The following is a 21,851-nucleotide window of genomic DNA, read 5'->3' as shown; positions in this document are numbered from 1 at the left end:
AGGGTCACCAAAGCGGATGGATACGCATATTTGATTTGAAGGGTTTTACTCCAGATGCCCTTCCTGAAGCAACCCTCTCAGTCTCAAACAGGGGCTCTTTCACTTGTGGGGCAAATGTTTCAACCACTACATTAAGAAGCCACTACATTTTGAAATCATTGCATGGAATAATAGCAATAGTGGAATAATAGCATCCTGTCTTTCTTTCTTTCTTTCTTTCTTTCTTTCTTTCTTTGTTTAAGAAGGACAACACATATTAACAAACATCTGTAACAATGTAAAATATGCCAGATTATAGCCTTAAGGCTAATTTCCATCCGTAGTCCTCCTAATAAAACTAATATCACCTCATTTAAAATATACGTACATGCTTAAAAAAAACAAACACACAAAAAAAAAAACAAAGTGAAGTCATACTCCATCTGTGTGCATGGTAATCCAACGGTTCTCCAGCTGTGCATGTACATTAGCGTGTGTGACTTTGTGCTGAGGTTAGATGTAGTCAGGTCCATAAGTATTTGGACAGTGACACAATTTTTGCAAGTCTAATATGTGTAATTCTAAACATTTACAGCAATACTTTTGTTAAACCCCTTGAATTAAAGCTGAGAATCACATCTTGATTTGAAATCCACTGTGGTGGTGTATAGAGGCAAATTTACAAAAACCGCTACATTTACCAAATCCGTATGGATCTGACACTAATAGCGGAGTGTTCAGCAGGTGTATTTTTTTTATTTATTTTTTTTAAGTGTACTTTTTTCATTTCAGCTGAGTATGAGAGTCTGTAGTACTGTGTTGCCTCACACAAAAGGTGGGTGGAGTCGAAATGAAGGCCTTTTTTTGTTTGTTTGTTTAAGATGCTGGTGATGTGATGTTCAGTGCCTCTGAAATTCACTTACTGCACCTTTAAACAGAGTGTGAAATTTAAAAATAAAACAATTTCTAGACACCACGTTATTGGAAAAACTGTAAGTAGGATTTTTTTTTTTAAAATCTATAATTTTGAGAGACATACAATGTTACAGGCATGTGATCCCATGTTAAACCTCCATAAGAAGGTTTTTCCTTACCTTTATGTATCACTGAAGCACAGTTACTATATGGGGCAACATGCCCTATATAGTAACCTATAGTTACCTAGAGCTTATATGTACTACTACTACTACTGGCTGGTACCCAACAGCTAGCTCAAGGTGACAGAGCACACACATTTGGTATAGACAGACCTCTTAGCTTGGCTTTTAGCTCATTTGGGTATTTATAGTAACTGTCTTCAGATGATCTTCTAAATATTAGTAGAAACTCTGTATGTTTTTTGGGCTCTTGAAAAACACCTCAATGAGACAACCGGATTTAATAATAATAATTCCTAACATGGAATAAAGTAATATAATATAGTACAACATATAATGCAGATCCATAGAATTACAGTATATTTAATAATTATGCTGTGTTAGATGGCTGCATTAGTTGTGACTCACAGAGAACAGACTTTGGTTCCATCTAGTGTGAACAATAATTAAACATAGTTTTGAGCTCATTTAATGAAAAATCAGTTCAGATATTTGTGACTTTTTTTTTTTTTTTTAAAGTTAACACACACTCTACTCTAAGTGTCATGTTTGCTAGATTAGTCAGTGTTGGCCCAGCGGATTTAGGATTCATCGAAGGCATTCCTGAACAAGCCAGAAATAGGGTGCAATAATCCTCGGACACGTCAAAACTATGCCTGACAGACGCAAACACACATATATGTGGCTGCATTCAATCACAGAGAGCAGAGGACCTTTCAGCAGCATGAGTGAAGCATGCAAGCAGACTAAGCATAAACATGCTGTGGAAAAAGAAACACTGCAGGTAATTATGATTAATGGTTTAAAGATTAGAGTTTAGTCCTCAGTGGAGAGTTTTAAAAAATGTTGCAACTTTTGTGCCCCCTTTTCTTGAATGTGGAAATTAGACCATTAAAATAAATGATCAGCCAGAAGAATGTTTAAAAAACAAACAAACAAAGAAAAACACACTATTCATCCCATAATTTTAATTATTTATTCATGTTGACTGGTTTTAACCCAAAATATTTCTCAAACTCTCCACAAATGGAAATTTGTTCTTGTTATTAGAAAAAGCTTTAGTTTAGTTTAGCAGCACACCACCTGCCTTCAAAGGTGTAGACATTGATCTTTCAGAGCAGAGGATGCAAAAGGGTGCGTGGGTAGTTATGGGGAGGCTGGACATTTGGCTGGGTGGGTGAAGGTTGGTGGAGGACAGATTATAGGTAGAGGGTACTGTGAGTGGGGCAGGAGGGACAAGCAGGGAATTCCCACATGACTGCACAGCAGGATGTCGGGTCTGGTGGTCAGAATCCAGTTGGAGTGGAGCACTGTGAATAGTCTGGGAGTCAGTGTGAGACCTGGGCAACAGCAGGGTCTTAAGATCAGAACGTGACTTGGCCTGGATGTTTCGGAGGGTATGGGTACAAGCATTTGGTGTGCTGAAGGGCAGAGAATTAAAGTTTGGACTAGACTGGGAAAGGAGAGAGAAATGCCAGCGATGTAAGTGGGAGTTGTCTGACTTTGGATGGGAGGAAGAGAGCACATGGCCGTTAGTAGGGGGGCTTGTCTTGTGTGGGCAGCTGCCACTGGATAGGCTCTCTGAATATGTGTGAGGTGGAAAAAAGACGTTAGTTTGAGCCTGAAGCGAGGGTGAAGGACAAGATCTGAATTCACGATTCAACTTTGGGCTGAGCGGAGACAAAGAGCTGTTGCAGTAAGTGGTGTTTTGAAGGGGTGATTGAGGCTGAGGGCTGAGAGGAGAGGAAAAGTGCTGAGGACATTTTAGAGATGATAAGTTGAGTGAATGACTGGGTAGGTAAGAGGAGGTGCAGGGACATGAAGGATGAGGGTTCTCAGTGCAGAGGGAAAGCTGTGAAGCAAAGCGCTGCTTTTGATGGCAGTGAGGATGAGGAGAAGAGGCAGAAACACAATCCATACTGAAGGTGGGCTGCAGGGAGGGACGGCGGCTGGGCTGCAAACAGAAACACAAAGGTAGAGGAGGGAGATGTGGAAATAAAGGCACCACAGATGGCTAGGATATATTGTAGACAGGTGGGTGGAGGCAAAGCACAGACAGAAATATACACGACTGTATCCTAATGCAAATGAGCTTTAATACAGTATCCGAATCAATACTCAATATGTTGCGAGAACACTTTCATTCCTTTTGTTGTCGATGAACTGGCTGCATGTTGGCAAACAAAACTAGCCTGAATGGAGCCTAAAAAAAAAAATCCCAATCTCATAAACTTCTGTTCAAGACATTTGGCTTTCGTTGTAGTTGGAGGAAGCAGTTAAAACAGATGCTAACAGCGGGGTAACAGAGGACAGTAAGCGAGGGTGAAGCAACCAGCAGCTGGGGCAACAAGCTGTGAGGAGTAATGGTAGTAGTTGAGGCAGGGGGCTGGGTTTATGGATTTACAAACCAGTGTTGTATTTGTAGCAACAAATAAGAGATAAGTCTGGTTTACATGTTTGAAAGAAGCAGCATAAGTGATGAAGAAGTAGAAGAGGAAATAAGAAAAAAGTCTTCTTTTTTGTTCTTGTCTTGTGTAACAGGGTTTGATTGTGGTCAGGAGCCTGCATAGTCATCACCGTCATGATCATATTTAAAATAGCATAATAGAAACTCTGGCACACTGGAAAACAAAAGGCTTTTCGAACAAAAAAATAAATTTATTACACATGCAAAAGCAAGAGAGAGGCCCTTCCTTTTTTTTATGTGAGCATTTATATGAGGAGAGACTTGGTCACACACACGCACGACACTCCTTGAAAAGTCTGGATTAAAGAGATCAAATCCCTTCTCATCTGTTTGTTTTGAATTCTACTATAACTCATCTGAATACATCACAAGGGCGCAAACTGAGCAGTCATCAGATCAAACATGCTACCATAAATTTGTTTTTTACTCCTTAATGTTAATGGTAGCCACTTAGTTGACTGTGTAATACAACAAATGCATGTGGTGTAGTCTTACTTTTGGTGGTGCTTCATCAGACCCTCCAGAGTCCCAAGAAACAGTGACCTGTCTCCTCATCTCCATCCTGTTCCTCTCTTTCTGCTGGACCTTCTCTTCCTCTAATATCGTGCTGAAAGAAAGAAAAAATAAACAACATGATGTAACTCATACATGGTACTTGTATATACTGTTACTCAAAGATAGATAAGCCTATAAGTATATAGGCAGGAGTGCCTCTGTCACACTTTAGCCTGTTTATTATAATACAGTGCTGTGTTACAGAGGTCCCAGGTATTTAATCGGGCCTCTTACAAAGTGAATAATGAGTGAAATTAAAGAATGATGTCCATCCGCACGCAGCATCCAGAGGCTCTTAAATGAAACTGTAACACCCACTGCTGCCCAAAATATGCAGTAAAAGGTTTCGCATAGAAATTTTACTTCAACTCACATAAACACAAGTTCTTAGACCAACACACAATTCCCACTTTTTAGGGTCTTTCCCAACAGCGATTCTTTACAAGCAAACTGCCGGCTTAAGTGGTTTTCTGCCTCCTGCTGTAAATATGAAAGCTCGCTGTGAACCCCATTTTAAAGGCACACACTGTCCTCTGTATCAGGGTTTTATTACACTGTGCTGTGCACCCACTAAAATTCATGCATTCCTCACACACTGTTTGTACAGACTCTCCAAACACAAACTACTAAAGTGAGAGTAAAATCAAATTCCAGTGTGTTGTGAAATGCATTACCGCTGCCTCTTCTTACCACAACAGTTTATCCCATATAAATAACTCTCAGTGGGCCAGCTATGATAACAGAACAATTCAAATGTAGGGCATTTTGCCTAATAAAAATGAATCATCATTGTCTTTCAATTTCAGTGTTTTTGTGTTAAAAACATCACTACAGTTATCATTTACTTGCATATCAACCGTTTGATATGCAGTTAATCTTCAGGTCCTATTGCTCAAGGACGGATTGAATCACTTCACTGTTTCAGCAACATCCCATGCCCCAAACCCAACATTTTTAGGCCTCGTGTAGCCAAAGATTCCACACTGAATTTTAGCGATAAAATTACTGACCCGTTTCCTGGGAAAACTGCAGTTAAACCAAGCCAAACCCTGAATCCCAGAGGAAGAGCAGATGGTTTTTACAAAACAGAAAACTGAACTGCCATTGAACAGTCCGGCAGACACACTCTCCACACAGCCGCACGCTCTTTCTGCTTGCTTCGCCTCAACAAGGGCAGGAGCTATTTCTAGCAGGCACTGTTACCCTGCTCCTGTTCTCTTGTCTCCTGCTGATTGTTTGCGTGTCCTTGCACCTGCCCAAGTCAGTCTCCAGTCTGCTCTCCTTTTCCATCCCACACAACATCATCCAGACACACTGAAACACGGCACGAACATCAACCTTTGTGAACAGATAGTCGATAACTTGATTATTAATAATTAATAATTAAAATCTATTTCTTAATTCAAATTCTTTAAACTACAAGCAAAGACAATAATTAATGTAAGAAGTCATCAAATGAATCTGCCAATCTTGCTTAGCAATTTAAATGACAGTAAACGACATGCAATAACGATACCATCAACACCTGGCAACATCAACACAGACCGTCTCCTACCCGACCTACACCACACCACCACCTGGAATAACAAGGCCTCTTTGGTTTATTTACTCAGGCCGGGCTGACTACGTACATAGTCTTAGGGTTTCAAGCAACACCAGGCTTTAATCTCACGTACTCTAGTTCTCACCTGAGAGCTGTCAGTATGACCACGATAGAAGATTATCAGAACACAGACATACATATGACACCAGACCACAACTAGTCAAGAAAGGTCTACAAAAAAAAAATAACCCTGTTTTTAAAAGATGGAACTGAAATACTGACAAACTCATGACCACAAAAGCCATCAGAGCATCAAAGAAGGATGCCAGAAGAACAAACCCGGCAAGAGGTACACAAAAGAAAAGCTCCCCACTCTGTTCAGTGCACTGCTCTATGCGGCTCATTATACACTAAAAGAAAAAAGTCTTTTATTGGCTGACATCACAATTCATTCAGCAAAGTCAAATGAGACAGAAGAGCAAAGACGATACTTTACCTTTAATAAAGAAAGCAAAACCCAAGTAGAGCGTCCACTATATCCACTCGAGCACCTTGGAAGATTAAAGCAGCCACTAGAAGGATGATGGACCAACAGCACTCAGCATTGATACTCTACTGAAGGTCATTATGAACCGCAGAGGATATTAGCATCACTCGAATCGTAATGCCTAATTCCTCGGGTGGGATGACATAAATCTGCTCTGCCTCACACGAATCAACAGGCTTTACCACACATACACTTCACTGCCAGGACAACACAAGCTGATCTTAGTAGGCTAGCTCTGACGATGAGGAGCGCAGCGCTGCAGTAGCTCTGTTCGGCTTTTTCCATTCTTCTTTAATTCTATCTGTTTTCTCTCTCTCTCTACCCCCTCTCTCTCTCTCTGTTCTTTGGAAAGCTGTGGCTCATGGCAGCTGCACACTGTGTAAACACACACACACACACACACACACACACACACTCTCTCTCTCTCTCTCTCTCTCTCTCTCTCTAGTAGTAGCTGAGAGTTGCATATTTGGCAGCAGGGACCTATAATTGATATTATGATATAAAAGCCAGCCAGACTGAAAGTAAACCAAATTGTATACCCTTATATGGCCCCACTTTCTCCTATTAATAGCCAGTGACCACAGTGAACATGGTCAATATTGACTTGGTAACCAAGACACTGGATGAGGCCCACTGAGGGCTCCTTCGCTCTCAGCCATCCCAATTTGAATAAATGTCCTTAATTTTGCCAGCTTAGCAGCCACACTTCACGTGTACTTTTCCACACTTTGTTCTCACCCTGTTAAAACATACAACCACAAACATGCAGAGCATGTGTCAAAGTAACGAGCAGATCTCCACGACGCGAAGGCCGGTACTTCGCTCTGAGCCAAAAGGAGGAGACAATTAAAGAGGTGAAAGAGGTTGGGAGGAGAGGGCAGAAAACTGAGTTGGAAAAGAAAGTGTAAAAGGAGCAGAATTAGAGAAACAGGGGAGCTGACACTGAGAAAATTGGAGGTGGAATGTGAGGTGTGAGTCATGCTGGTTTTAAGCAAAGCTCGTAAAACCACAGGAGTTAAATATGCACTCTTATTTTCCGGTTTCTGTGCAAGAAAAAAAAAGCGTAAGGTAGAGAGAATGTGCATATTGAAGGAAACAATGATGGCATCTTGCTCTGCTGCTGCTTTGTTGCCCACATGTTTCACAAAGCAAGAATGTGACTTAAACTTTATAAGATACACAAACTGAATATTATATGTTCTGCCAGGAGGAATTCAGTCAGATGTGAACGCATAGCTGTATAAAAAAATAATGGCATTTAAACTCATCATGAAGTTATTAGGGAGGGCCTGTCTAGATTAAATATCTGACAGCATTTCTTGCAGACTCCTTTCATGTAGACTATATGCACAAGACAACAATAAAGCAGAAACATTGTCGGCACATTAATCTGGACTCTGTGGTTCATGGTTAGGCGACACCTGGAGCACCAATGCCATGGTTTCAGCAAAAAAAAAGATGACGAAACAAGAAGGACATTACTTAAATGAATATAATGAATATGCACATCAAGTATCATCTGTTCAGATTTTAAAGTTTCAGATGACACTCTAATAACAGTTTCATATCAGCCTACCTAATCTCATAATCCTTTTTTTAAAAATTTCATTTCCCATAAGGAGCAATGCTGAAACATCGCTTCCAAAAAAACTGCAGGTCTGTTCATGCCAAAAGATTATGAAATGTTGAGCAATGATGGCTGAGAAAAACTCAGTCTTTACTGGACCTCTACTTAACCCTACAGTGTACCACAAAGAAAGACGATATTAATTTGAAGGAGATTTAAGTACTACTAAATTATGAATTAAATGACATTAGTATTTATAAGAAGAGAATCTTAGATTAAACTAATAACTGTAATTGTTGAACATTCTGTAGCTTCAGTAGCTAAATTCACCTTTTTTGTGTGGCTGTTGTTCTACACATGTACCAGCTTATAAAGTCAGTCTCTTTCTTTGACCGCACCTAATGATGATAACTGACACGGTGACCAAATGTTGTTTTAAAGCGGATTAAAAGCACACCCCGCGCTGTCTGACAACTGACACGGCAACTGGAAAATTCTTTTTAAATGGTATGAGTATGCCTTTATTTGATGTGTAAATGTGTCTGAGCCTTCCTGTGTTAAGTGACACATTAGTCTGGGACTCACTCAGGGAATTTTTAAATTACCAGAAGTGATGTCTGGTTCTGCCTTATCTGATCACAACACACCCAGGATTTCATATAAAATATGATCTATCCTTGCAAAACCATCTTCAGGCAAATCTAGCAACAAGGTCGTGATGTATCATCTAACAAGGCAAGGCATGACTGAAGTTGCTCACTTAATCTATCTCTGCCATCATCGCACCTCCATTACCATGCCAACCATAAAGTCATCAGCCCAAACAGAACGCAAAACGCACCCTGTTTTATATTTGGACAGGTTTGTTTGGGCTGTTACATCCTAAATCCTGAGCACATACGGCATGCTGAGCAGTAATGCATCCAAGGAACCCTTTTCTGGGCACTCATTAAGGGCGTGAATATTATTAAAACTGCAGAAGACAAAGTGAGCTGAGTATTCTCTTATTAGTAAAAAATAGCAATGCCAAACTACTTAAACAGCACACTTTGCAAATAAACAAGAAAAGTTGTAATACTTGTTCAAACTGAGCATCATAATGGAAAAGAATGGCGACTTTGAATGTGCCATGCTTATTGGTGCCAGATGGGCTAGTCTGAACTACTGGGATTTTCCCACACAACCATCTCTGGAGTTTATAGAGAATAGTCTGAAAAAAAGAAAATATCCAGTGTGCAGCAGTTCTCTGGGAGAAAATGTGTTGTTGATGCCAGAGGTCAGAGGAGACTGGCCAGACCACTTTGAACTGATAGGAAGGCAACAGTAACTCAAATAACTATTCATTACAACTAAGGTATACAGAAGAGCACCTCTGAATGCACAGCGTATTGAACTTTGAAGCAGATGGGTCTACATCAGCAGAAGACCACACCGGGTGACACTCCTGTCAGCTGAGTACAAGAAACTGAGGCTACAATTTGAATTGGCTCACTAAAATTGGACAATAGAAGATTGGAAAAATGCTGCCTGGTCTGACGAGTTTTGATTTCTGCTGCGACATTGTTGAATCTGTGCCACCAAGATCTGAACAGTACTAGTCAGGTGTACCTAATGAAGTGGTCAGTGAGTTTATACAGGGATAGGAACTGTTACCTTTAAAACTAGTTTTACATTAATAGTTTATAATTCAATAAATACCCTCATAGTGTAACATAGGACCTACAAACTTGTTTAAACAAACCAGACAAAAATAATCCAAGCTTGAATGAACAAAGAGTTCCCATCTTTCCAGGTACATGCAGACATTTCTGCTGTCTGACCTGTTTATCTATAGTTAAGATTTCATTTTGGTCTGATGTCACCAGGTAAAATAGAAGACCACAGTATGTTTTATCCTTTTGAAATATCTGCAACATTTCCTTCTTTGGCCCACTCATTGTGATGTTACTGTGATTACAACAGACTAAGAGTGACACCTGCTGTCAAACAAGTGTAAAAAAAAAAAAAAAAAAGCTTCATCTGGAAAATGGACCAACTGGAAAGCAGCAAAGAAAAACGTCCACTGGGCTTAACAGCAATGGAACAATCACACTTTCACTTATAAGGCAAACAGGTACATAACTAATGTTAATATTTAGTATAAATCAAGATCAGCTATTTTAATGTAGCTGTGAAAATTTCTAGTTGTAGACTCCTTCTAGTGATAAGATGTAATAAACCAGATCAAATAAAAATGACACTGCCTTTTTCCCATGAGTCACAACATTTTTGAGCTTTTTTTTCACCCATATCACTAAAGCCAAAGCTAAAACCAAGGGAACAAAATGCTGACAGATCCAAAATCCAAGAATTAGTGCTTTTTCAGCTGAAACAAAATATACTGCTCAAAAAATTAAAGGAAGGCTCATCGTTGAGTCACTGGTAGTGTCCTTGTCACTCCTGGCAGCATGACACAAAGCCTGGGGCATGCTCCTGATTAAACAGTATTCTGAGGGCTCTGGTCCCAGACCTGGATCAGAGTATCAGTGAGCTCCTGAACAGTTTGTGGCACTCTTTGGTAGCATCAGATACACTGTTCCAGAGAGTCTCAACTGGATTCAGGTCTGATAAGGGGCAGTCAATTGCCTCAATGCCTGTGTTATCTAGGCCCGATCTACTCACTCTGACCCCATGAGGCAGGGAAATGTCCTGCAGCAGGAGGAACCCTCACTGCACCCTATGTAACCCTCGAAGGCCAACCTAGACCATCCCTGATTCACTGCCAAACCCATGATGCTGGCTGATGTTGCAGTTGGCATAGCATATGCCATGCTGACTTTGGACTCATTCACGTGTCACAAGTGTTCAGTGTGAACCTGTTCTCACTTGTGAAGATAACAGGGCTCCAGCGGTGGACCTGCCAGTTTGGATCTTTGCTAGTGAATGCCAGTTGATCTGCATGCTGCTGGGCTCTGAGCACAGGCCCCACTGAAGGACATCAGGCCCTTGTGCTACCATTTGACTCTCTGATTCTGACAGTTTGGTCAGAAACATGCACATGAATGGCCTGCTGGAGGTCATTTTGTAGGGCTCTGGCAGTGCTCCTCCTGTTTCTCTTTGGACAAAGGTGCACATACTGGTCCTGCTGCCCTGTCCAACCCTCTTTGTGTAATAGCCCACCACCTGGTATCTGCTCCACACTCTTGAGGCTGCGCTCAGAGACACAGCAAAACTTCTTTGGCACATATGGATGTACCATTTTGGTGGAACTGGACTACCTGTGCAACCCGAATGGGCTACATGCTACCAGGACACTAGCAAAAAACAAAACAAAAGAAAGATCAGTCAGGATACAATGGTCTGTGGCCACCTGAAAAACCAGTCCCGCTTTTGTGGTCGTTTTGATCTCTGAACTTTAAAGTACCTTATGTTAGTGTTGCGTGAGTGCTCCTGTAATTTCTCTTTCTTTTTAGAGCAGCATCTAAATAGTTTAATATTCATTCAAACACTCAAACAAAACATCCACTTGCAGCATCGACACTCAAAGCTCCTCAAACACACACACACACACACACACACACACACACACACACACACACACACACACACACACACACACACACACACACACACACACACACATACACACACCAATCACACTCCACTGAGTACCTCAGCTGTGTTTTAAGTTCATTAAAGCGTGGCCTCTTGCTGGGATCGTACGACCAACACTTTGTCATCAAGCTGTAGAGAGTAGGAGGGCACTGGGGGGGCATAGCCAGTCGCTCGCCGTTCTCTATCCTGCCAATGACATCGTTGTTCTTCACACCCTGAAAAGGCTTGATGCCATACATCAGAATCTCCCACATGCAGACACCTGTGGCAAGACAGATAACGTGAGTGAGAATGAGACAGCCACCCACGGGGTCGTAAAGCAAGAGACACAAGGTGAAGAGTAAAACAGGAGCAGACTAATAAAACACAATGCAGTGGGGGAAAAAACTGAAGCAGCACAGGCTTAAAACATACCAAACATCCAGACATCACTGGCTGTAGTAAACCGTCTGAAGTTAATGGATTCTGGAGCCATCCATTTAATAGGCAGTTTACCTTTAGATGCTGAACAGAAATGAAGAAAACTGTGTCACACTTCACTGATCAGGTCCACTCTGAATAATAATGGAACTCTTCTCCATGGGATCAAACAAAGAAAGTTGGACAAAGATGGTGATGCGTGTTTACTCACCTTTGTAATACGAGCTATCCTCCATGTATCGTGACAGCCCAAAGTCTCCCAGCTTTACGCAGTCGACCGTTGATACCAGCACGTTCCGCGCTGCGATGTCCCTGGAGAGGATAAAAGGGAATGAGAGGAAGTCAAAAACACATTTATATTCATTCTTTTACTCAAATTCACTGCGCACATTCATATACTAATATCAGCAGTGAACTTTTCCACATATCAGTACATGTTTTCATTTTTAACAGAACACCACCAGGCTGTGGACATTTGCGATAAAATTTAAATTCCGTTACATTTAACAATCCTAAAACTTTTTAAGCAGTTATTTGAAATTATGATTTAACTGATAAACATATCAACATACCCACTACACTGTGAAAGTTCTATATGACTGCTTTTTAAATTTTTTTATTAATTATGAATATTCTGATATATTACTTCAGTATGTCTCTTTCATACCTGTGTACAAAGCGTTTGCTCTCCAGATATGCCAACGCTGTGCTGAGCTGGTAAGAGTACAGGATGAGAGTAGCCAGGTCTAGACTGTATTTCCTCACCTGAAGAAATGACCGTAGCTGTGCAGAAAAACACACAGGAAGATTTGAGAAAGAGGGATTAATTGTTCTTTTTTAAACACACGCAACTCACACGCATGCTTATTAGTGTTATACCTCTCCAAATGTACAGAGCTCCATGATGATCCAGACTGGATTCTCAGTGATGACTCCCACTAGCTTCACTATGTGAGGATGGTCAAACTGACGCATGGTCACTGTAAGAAGGACGCGGGGGGGGGGTTCTTTAGTAAAGGGGCTGCTGAAAAAAAGATTTTCAACTGTCAGTTCAGGAACTTACATGCTTCTTGGAGAAATTTTTCCCTGACGCTGTCTGATGTTGAGTTCTTACACGTCTTCACAGCCACAGACAGCGCTGGGTTCTCCTGCAAGAAATAAATCCACCCAAGCAAAATCAGATCATTTCAACAGAGGCATCCACATCCAGCATATTCACAGTCTGCTCAACAGAAAGAAAGAGTCAAAATCAAACTCCACTGTAAGTCCACTGTTAACTGTTAGTATACAGTATCATAGCTCCTGAGCGGCAAACCCGTCCCTTTATTTTTCTCTGGTACAACTTTTCTGACTACGCTGTGTGGCATTATTGTGATATAACTCATTCTGTTTAGCTTCTCTTAAAAGTGACTGTGCAGAGAGAGCGTGAGAGAGCAAACATACCGGGCTGATGTAAATTCCTTGGTGGACGTCTCCAAACTGACCCTCACCTATGCAGCGTCCCAGCTCAATACGATCTCGCTGAATCTCATAGTCACGCGCTGGACACACAGAATGCACAATAACACAAAGATACGGTCACACACATGAGAATGAACAGATTAAATCTTCAGATGAAAAACACACACGTTAATGTCCACACGCTGGCCTTGCATTAACCAAGCTTGTCAGAGCACTTTACAGTGTTTGCAGCTTGTCCAATAAATCTTTATGTTAAACATGCATATTTAAGCTGTTTAAGATTCATTGCAGAGTGCACCGTGTAAATACTGTCAGATGCAATATGATGCTTTTTCTGGGAGGGAAAAAAAAATCTGACCTACTCTGACAAGCTTGAATTTATCAACAAGCTCACCATCAACAGCATGCAACAAGAGCATCAGCAAACCACAGCTAGACATGCCATGTAACACAGACAAACAGCAGCCAGTTGCAATCAATGAACATGAATTTCTATGCTGATTTAAATGTTATATGGATAAAGTCAGGTGGTATATGGTGAAACATCACAAGACCTGTGTTACTTTTGCTTGGTACAAAACAAATCTGTATCACTGTAGCTGTAGCAGGTCAGTATTCAGTGGCTTTTCTGTAAAGAAACAATGCAGCTTTTTTTGTGTATTTTCTTTTAAGCTGGTCTGTGAAATGTAGGCTGTTGAAAGCTGATGGTTTGCTCTGCCTGACGTGCATGACACTGTTGACCTGACTTTGTCCACGTAATAAGCATATGAATAAAGCACACCTGAAGCCATGAATGTCACTTTACTTTATTCTCTGGACTTTTATGATAATCACTGCTGTTCAAGCACATGGGTGATTTTTAGAGACAAGGTTGTTGGGTAGTAAAAAGTAGCTGGAATGGCCCCAATGTGGCTACATAATACAGTAACAAAAAAGTGAACCATAATGATTGTTCTCTGTCTCTAAATGCCCCCCGTGTGGCTGACACTTTTAAAACCCAGTGTTAAATAATGAAGTAAGACAATCCTGTTTGTTAGTGGTCTGGGTTTAAAATGTTACAGTGCATAAATGTATGCATCTATTTAAAGCCTTTCCTCTCACTGCACTTCCTCCTCGAGGCCAAAGTTGTAAAAAGGAGCATGCTCTGAAACAACTTGCCCGGTTGAAAAAAAAAAAATGTTTCTGAACACCTGCCATGTTTTTGTTACTCTGAGCAGTGAATGGGTTTTAACAGCGGCTGACTGTTGATATTATTATTGATTTTTTTTTTTTTTTTCTGTAGAGTAGTATAAGTTCATTCTCAATTTGTTCCACCTTTTAAACACAGACAAAAACAAGCTCCAAGTCTATCTGGGTTGACTCAGTTTTGAAACTACCACCAATTTAGGAGAAACTCACAGCACATCACACATGAACAGAGGGGGTTGAGGAGGGGTGGGTTTGGAGGGGTGGGGGCGCCAAATCAACAGGGTAGAGGTACAGAAAGAAACTCTGAATTTTATTTTCCAGTCACAAGCAAACATAAAAGGGTCACAACAACCACCAAATCAAAGTGCCATCACAAAACAACCAGACTTATGGTACTTTTTCAGTCATTACCTTGATCTAGTCCATAGTATTCTGGGAAAATGGGTTAGTGATAAGAGACAGAAATAGCTAGCTGTGAGTACAGAGAGCCACAAATTGTTACTGAAGTCTACTAATTAGGTCAGTGTTACTTTCACAGCTGCGGTGATTGTGAGTGTGACAGTGATGCTGATGGTTTTGGGGTCCTGTAAGTCAATCACAGTGTTATCACATAAAATAACTCATTCTAAGATTGTCTGGCCAAAAAAAAAAAAAATTTAACTACACAAACAGATAAGAGAGAGATGCTAATCCATTTCAGAAGGGTCAAGCAAAGAAAAAAACTAAGGAGGTTGCTGAAACTAATAACACTGGGTTAAAAACTGTTCAACACATTTTAAAACTTGGAAGGACAGCAGTGATCGTGATCAGAGATCACTTCAATGTTTGGTAAAAAATCAAATTGTAAAAAATTAAATAAATCAACAGTAGAACTCACAGCTGTGTTTAACAATGAAGGTAAGAGCATTTCCACACAAACGCATTGAAGAGAATACAACTGGTTGGGGACTAAACAGCTGTGTATTCTTTAGAAAACCAATTACCAGTGAGGCTAATTGAGGGAATAAAAGGAATCAATTTGACAGAGAGCATACAGATTGGATTCTGGATCGATGGGAAATGGTCATGTGATCTGGTGAGTCCAGATTTACCCTGTTCCAGAGTGACGGGCAGGGTAAGCAGAGAGGTGGATGAAGTGATGCACCCATCATCCCTACCATACAAGCCTTTGGGGTCACTGTTATGTTCTGGGGCTGTTTTAGTTAGTCGGGTCTAGGTTCAGCAACACAGACACTTCCATCATCGATAAAAGATCTTGGCGGATAATTAATGCAGCACCTGATGGAAATAAACGCTGTGAAATTGCATAAGCTTACTGAAACTATGACAATTGTGTGCTGCCATCAAAGCTGAAGGAGGTCCAACAAAATATTAGCATGTGTAACTGTTTTTGGCATAAAAATCCTTTTCGTTTGGTGCGTTAAATTAAATTCTTTTAAACACAAATGTCAAAGCAAAACAACAAAGGCGCACACCACCAGTCACCGCCAGCTATCTTAGACAGTTTTTAGCAGGTGTGATTGAGTATTGTGGTTGTGTTAACAGCAGGTCTCGTATAAGTTGTTTGTTTTGTAAAACTACCCAGTCCCAACATAAACAGCTGATCTTGACCTGAATGACTCATTTGCAGCTGTGATGCAAGTGAATGTATCAGAGCTTTTTAAGACTAGTAAAAAGCATCAATACAGTAATTGTTTCTTTGGTACTGTGTTTACATCTGAGTCCAGAAGACTGAACTACAACGCCATAACTTATGAATGGTCAAAAAAGCAAAGCCATGTCGGGATTCAGCTGCATGGAACGAGTGCTTATGATACTCAGGCAACATTTTGTGGTGCTGTGCACAGGCAATTTGTCAAAACAGCTTTAAAAAAAAAAGTACTTAAAATCCCCGCTCCATCTTCCCATCTTTCACTAAGCTGCTATTGCCCGTCTACTCTGCTTGTGTTGCCTATTCAGCATTACCACATAGTACTGAATTCAGCTTAGTATGAGTCTTAAGCCTGGTTCACAGACAACGCTCAGCAGCAACAGCAGCACAGACGAACTTCTTCATATTCATTACTCATTTATTCAGCAATGTTTTTGATTAATGCAAAGAACTGTTCAGCCTCCATGTATGACACATTAAGGCCAGACAAGCGCCTACACTGATGTCTCATACTAAAAATATTACCACCCTTTCACATGAAGCACTAACACGGCAGTGATCAGTCATTTCTAAATGTTCACTAAAAATGCGGACAATGTGCACATACTGCGTCAGAAGACCCGGAGGAAGCTGCGGTTTTTGCCAAAGCTTGTCGTAACTCATGAAAACAAATATAGATTAGGAGTACAAAAATACACACAGTATGTGGTTAAAGTGGCTTCCCCCTTTTAAATAATATTACTGCATGTGACCATGGAAAATGTGGTCATTCACACTAGAGTCTGACCAGATCAAAAAAAAATCGTACTGTTAATCACGACACCTATTTAACGGATGTCTTTTTTTTTTTTTCATTTTGGAACACGTGTAAATGCTGAATGGTTCATCGGAATTTGTGGGAAATTCTTCAACTTTAAAATGATTTCAAGCAAACTCATTTTTAAATCTGTTTTTAAGGGTGAATCAGGTTTGGAAGGTGACTTGATTTAGTTTAAAGAAAGAGTACAGAAGTTTTGTGTTATCCCTCATTTTTTATATTTTCCTTGCTTTACTCTGACCTATGAATCCTCGAAGCATACAAAAAGCCACATAACTCAAGGGCTGAACCAGTGTTGTGTCTACACATAACAGATGAGCAAAGAACCAATTTTAAATTGTATCTAACTTTGTTACTAGCAGCCTGTTGCAAAAACACATAATTTATTTCCATTTCTTTAGTTGAACCTATTAAAAACACCAAAGATAACACGGGATACTACTTATCCTTTGACAAGGATAAGTAGTATTTTTGCACCATCCCCAAAGAGCTACTGGTCAAAAACTTGGAGCATCTTGGCATGTGTGCAGTGTGTCCTTAAAAAATTAGAGGCAACTGGACAAAAAGAGGACAAAAGAAGTGTCATGCCTAAAAAACTATCAGCAGATGAACACCATCTGAAAGTCATGTCCTTAAGAAATAGGGGAAACAATCCAGCAAAGACCTGACACAGGACCTGAGAGATGCATCTGGCCCTCCAATTGATCCATCTACTGTTCACTGAAGCTCATCAGTGGAATGGTGCCTGTCAAGAAGCCATTCTCAAGGAAGAGAAACAGGGGGAAACCCCCGAGGTATGCCACATTACACAAGAACTGGACTAAAAATCTCTAGCAACAGGTCTGATGGAATGATGAATCCAAATTTTGGCGCTGGATTTCAGCCAGTGGAGTTGGGGATCGTGTGATGGAATTATGAATGCAGAGATTGCATCAGATTTTTTTTTTTTTTAACTTTTTTTTGCCATTATTAGATTGCATAGTAGTGAAGAGTAGACAGGAAAGCAGGGAGAGTGAGTGGGTGAAGAACCTGCTGTAGTCAGCCTCACAGCATATGGTCACCTGCTTACCCCATGAGCTATCTCCCAGTACTCCTAGATATTGATCCACCATGCAATACCATCTGAAAAGCATCTGACTGGTAACGGCTTCATTTCTCAGCAGGACAATGATCCCAAACACACTGTCAATACAATAAAAGCATAGCTGAAGAGAAAAACATACTAGAGCCAGGACCTCAACATTACTGAAGCGGTGTGGGATCATCTTGACAGAGAAGGAACAAAAGGCAGCCAACATCCAAAGAAGAGCTTTGAATGTCCTTCAAGAAGTCTGGAGAACTATTCCTGAAGACTGCTTAAAGAAATGACAAGAAAGCTGCTGAAGAGAGTTCAGGCTGTGTTTGAGAATAAAGGCGGTCATACCAAATATTGACTTTCAAGCTCTTTAGAATTGTACAAACTCTGTTTTTGCCTTATATACTGTATTTACATGAATGTTCACGCATTTCTGGCAGTACAGTGGTGTGGTGGTGAGCACTGTTGCCTCGTAGCTAGAAGGTCAAGGTTTGAATCCACCTTGGCCCGGGCCTTTCTGTGTGGAGTTTGCATGTTCTCCCTATATCTGCATGGGTTTTCTCCGGGTACTCCGGTTTCCTCCCACAGTTTAAAGACATGCAGTTAGTGGGGTTAGGTTAATTGGTGATTCTAAACTGCCCATGAGTGTGAATGGTTGTCTGTCTCTCTGTGTTAGCCCTGCAACAGGCTGGCAACCTGTACAGGGTGTACCCTGCCTCTCGCCCTATGACTGCTGGGATAGGCTGCCGCGACCCTGACAAGGATAAGCAGAAGACGATGGATGGTTTGCACATTTTAATAAATCACTGCACCTACTTCCCAGTTTCCTGGGGGGTGGCTTAAGACTTTTGCACAGCACTGTATGCCAAGATAAAATACATATATTTTCATAAGTAAATTTGTGTTACAGCAAAAGAGATTTCCGACTCTAATCTTATCCAAATTTAACAGCAAAATCTATCTAAAATGCCACCACGCAATGTCTATGTCTCTTAAAGACTTTTAATCTCTATTCATAATCACATCAACATAAAGAAATGCTTGTAAGTATACAGAGTATAACCAAAGTCCCTCTATAAAATGCCTCTGATATAACTCTGACAAGGTCCACTGATCAGCACAGACATAAACACCTATCACTGCCTCTCCACTTGTCACTTTAGCTGCCCACAACATTTACATCTACGCGCCTCAGCATATGTCTACTTACTTGAAGGCATGGTGTAGGTGTCCTCCTCGTCTATGATCTCAGCATAGTCGTCCGTTTCTGCAGAGCAAGAGAAAAGTCATGACGGGGAAAAAGAGCAAAGAACAAATCTCAGTTTTGAGCTGACAAACAAGCTCACATCTAAAAAAATCACAACAAAATCTTCTGTATCAACAATATAATTGCATCTCATGCCACTACATCTACCGCCTTCTGATAACACTAAATTACTGAGTTCAGTAAACACATCTTCCCTGAGACAAAGAGTGCAATTTGTAACAGTAAGAGAAACACTATCATCAGACAGAACTACCTTTCCAAAAGCCCGTCACCATACCCAACTCCAAATACATGCACAACAACTGAAATGTTCGTGTACTACAGTGCAGCCTCACACAAGGAATGACACAGAACAATAGAGAGGGAGAGAGAAAGAAGAGAGGAAAGGGGAGGGATGGAAATATTCTTTCTTTCCAGAGAAACAAGCTGAAGAAAAACAGGTTGAGTCATGGAGAGGATTAATACAGTGTCAAACAGAGACAGAGAGATAGAGAGATACTCTACACACATACGGTAGCCTTTAATGAAGATACAGATGAGGAATTCCACTGTTACTAATGAAGGAGGTTTAAAGAAAATGCTGTTTACCATCGCCACTAATGTGACCTGCAGAAGCCACAAGCAGCATGAAACACAAATATGGGGGAGAAACATGGAGAGAAGCATTAGTTTTATTGTTAATGGTTTTAGACTGCATTAAAGCTTGTTTTTATTTGTATAAATGTGAGTTAATCTGAGGTCAGACGACAGTCAGAGCACAGACAGAGTGACAGTGACTAAAGCTCTCCACGAAGACATCTGGCCAGACAAGGACTCTTCACTGCACACACAGATGAGGCTTTATGTGGAAACAGGGTATGCACACATATCTTGTGAACCCTTTAGCTAACCCTTAGTGGTCACTGTCATTCATGACATTTAGAGCAGAGGACAGAGAAGCACAGCGACAGAGGAGAAACTGATGGGCTAGCAAAGAGGAAACAGGACGGGGGGTTTATACCTGAGACACAAACCGCTCGAGTTCGTACTCCGTCCATCCGCTTTTCCATCCGCTTCTCATGATTTGAAACTCTGGACCAGAGAGAAGAAAATTATTTTGGGGATTTGGCTCACGTCGTCCTAAGACAGAACAAGCTTCTATTTGCAGCTACGAAGAGAGCAATCGGAGAAACGGGGAGTCCTCCCACATCCTGTCATGTGTGCTGCTTTAGAGTGTCAAACATTAAAAAAATATGAGTTTCTATAGTTTAGAAAGAATATTATATTTACTTTGTAGCAGCTCAAGAATGTTGAATTAATGGATCTGAGATGTGGACTAAAAAAATGATGCCATGCTTTAGTTTCATGGTCACATTCAACCCATAAAAATAAGCAATAAACCAAACAAACAAAAGACAACAGGTTGCACAGGGAAAAAAAGGAAGAGGGGGTGGGTGTCACTGGAACAAGATAGCTTGTTTTCACTTAACACAGCCCTTAATGAGCATAAATCAAATTAGCTGACTTACTTTGGTATAGAAGGCAGAGCTCTGTCTCCCTCTGCAGAGACAAACATCAACAATTAAATTGGTCACAGAGCAGACTGGCTTCAAGTTAGAGCTACAATTTCAGTTTCTTTGTAGTCACAGTTATTTTTAGAAAACACTAGCCAGACACCAGCTGGTTATTCAAAGCAACAAGCATAAAGCCTCGCTAGTCACAATCAGACTCCACTACAGTCTGAGAGATGACTTGACAGCAATTTCAATCTGGAGTACTATTTATATGTTTGTATATGTCTGCTTTATTGTGTTTTCATTTCCAGTTACAGTTAGGGTATAAACAACAGAAACATGACCACAATCATCATCTTTGCACAATCCTACCGCTACAAAGCTGAAAAACACTGATATTTGGGTGTGCAGTGAAACTACAAGCTTGTGACACAAAATTTGCATAATTGGACGTCCTACCTTTGTGGACTCTGACGATGAAGGAGTGAGTAACCGAGGAGACGAGCCGACAGTAACCGTCAATCAAATCGGCCATGTTTTCTGCCGTAGTCAGCAGTGCTGTAGTGACAGTGAGGGGCTGCACACGCACGCATGCACGCACACACGCACACGCGCACACACACACACACACACACACACACACACACACACACACACACACACACACACACACACACACACACACACACACACACAGAGGGATTAGTGTAAGAGTGGGACAGAGAGCTGCTTCACAGTGACACAATGAGGGCTCTATTAGGAATAAGGCCCACTACTAGCGCACATACACACATGCAGTCCTATATAGATACACACATACATCCCTGCTCCAATAATAGTCCTAGCCTGCTGCAAACGCACAATCTTTCTCCTTTTCCCTAAAACTTTTCATCTTGTTTTCCCTGTGCTTTAATAGAACTTCAACTAATACGCTTCAGTTAGTCTATTTAAAGTTATTTTTTGAAGTAAACAATGAGATTAGTATTCATCAGCTGTATGGAATAAATGTGATATTATCAGAAGCCAACATAAGCAGAAATATAATATCCACTTGTATGCACAATGTATGCATTTTCAATGAGAATATGCTTGCAGATTAAAATCTGCATGAGCCACGTGGTTTAATG

General features: G+C 40.7%; 1 protein-coding gene across 5 annotated transcripts in view; it reads right to left on the bottom strand.

The window, feature by feature from the left end:
• The window catches only part of LOC115794879 (focal adhesion kinase 1), a 69,272-nt gene that overhangs the window by 15,125 nt on the left and 32,296 nt on the right, over nt 1-21,851 (bottom strand). For 3 of the 5 annotated variants that reach the window (XM_030750565.1, XM_030750568.1, XM_030750569.1), the window contains exons 12-23: nt 21,184-21,301; nt 20,740-20,770; nt 20,232-20,302; nt 19,175-19,231; nt 13,216-13,313; nt 12,836-12,920; nt 12,652-12,752; nt 12,440-12,555; nt 11,984-12,084; nt 11,767-11,856; nt 11,410-11,614; nt 4,039-4,150 (exon numbers count right to left, since the gene is read on the bottom strand). In XM_030750565.1, the coding sequence (XP_030606425.1) occupies nt 4,039-4,150; nt 11,410-11,614; nt 11,767-11,856; nt 11,984-12,084; nt 12,440-12,555; nt 12,652-12,752; nt 12,836-12,920; nt 13,216-13,313; nt 19,175-19,231; nt 20,232-20,302; nt 20,740-20,770; nt 21,184-21,301 (1,185 nt within the window). Of the gene's footprint in view, nt 1-4,038; nt 4,151-11,409; nt 11,615-11,766; nt 11,857-11,983; nt 12,085-12,439; nt 12,556-12,651; nt 12,753-12,835; nt 12,921-13,215; nt 13,314-14,832; nt 14,854-19,174; nt 19,232-19,819; nt 19,838-20,231; nt 20,303-20,739; nt 20,771-21,183; nt 21,302-21,851 lie in introns of all 5 variants that reach the window. The other 2 variants (XM_030750567.1, XM_030750564.1) reach the window with 1 other exon arrangement.

Source organism: Archocentrus centrarchus, chromosome 16, assembly GCF_007364275.1.
Source record: "Archocentrus centrarchus isolate MPI-CPG fArcCen1 chromosome 16, fArcCen1, whole genome shotgun sequence".
In the NCBI taxonomy this organism is placed as follows: domain Eukaryota; kingdom Metazoa; phylum Chordata; class Actinopteri; order Cichliformes; family Cichlidae; genus Archocentrus; species Archocentrus centrarchus.
The sequence above is the reverse complement of the archived record's forward strand: the minus strand, read 5'-3'. Positions and strand labels throughout refer to the sequence as shown.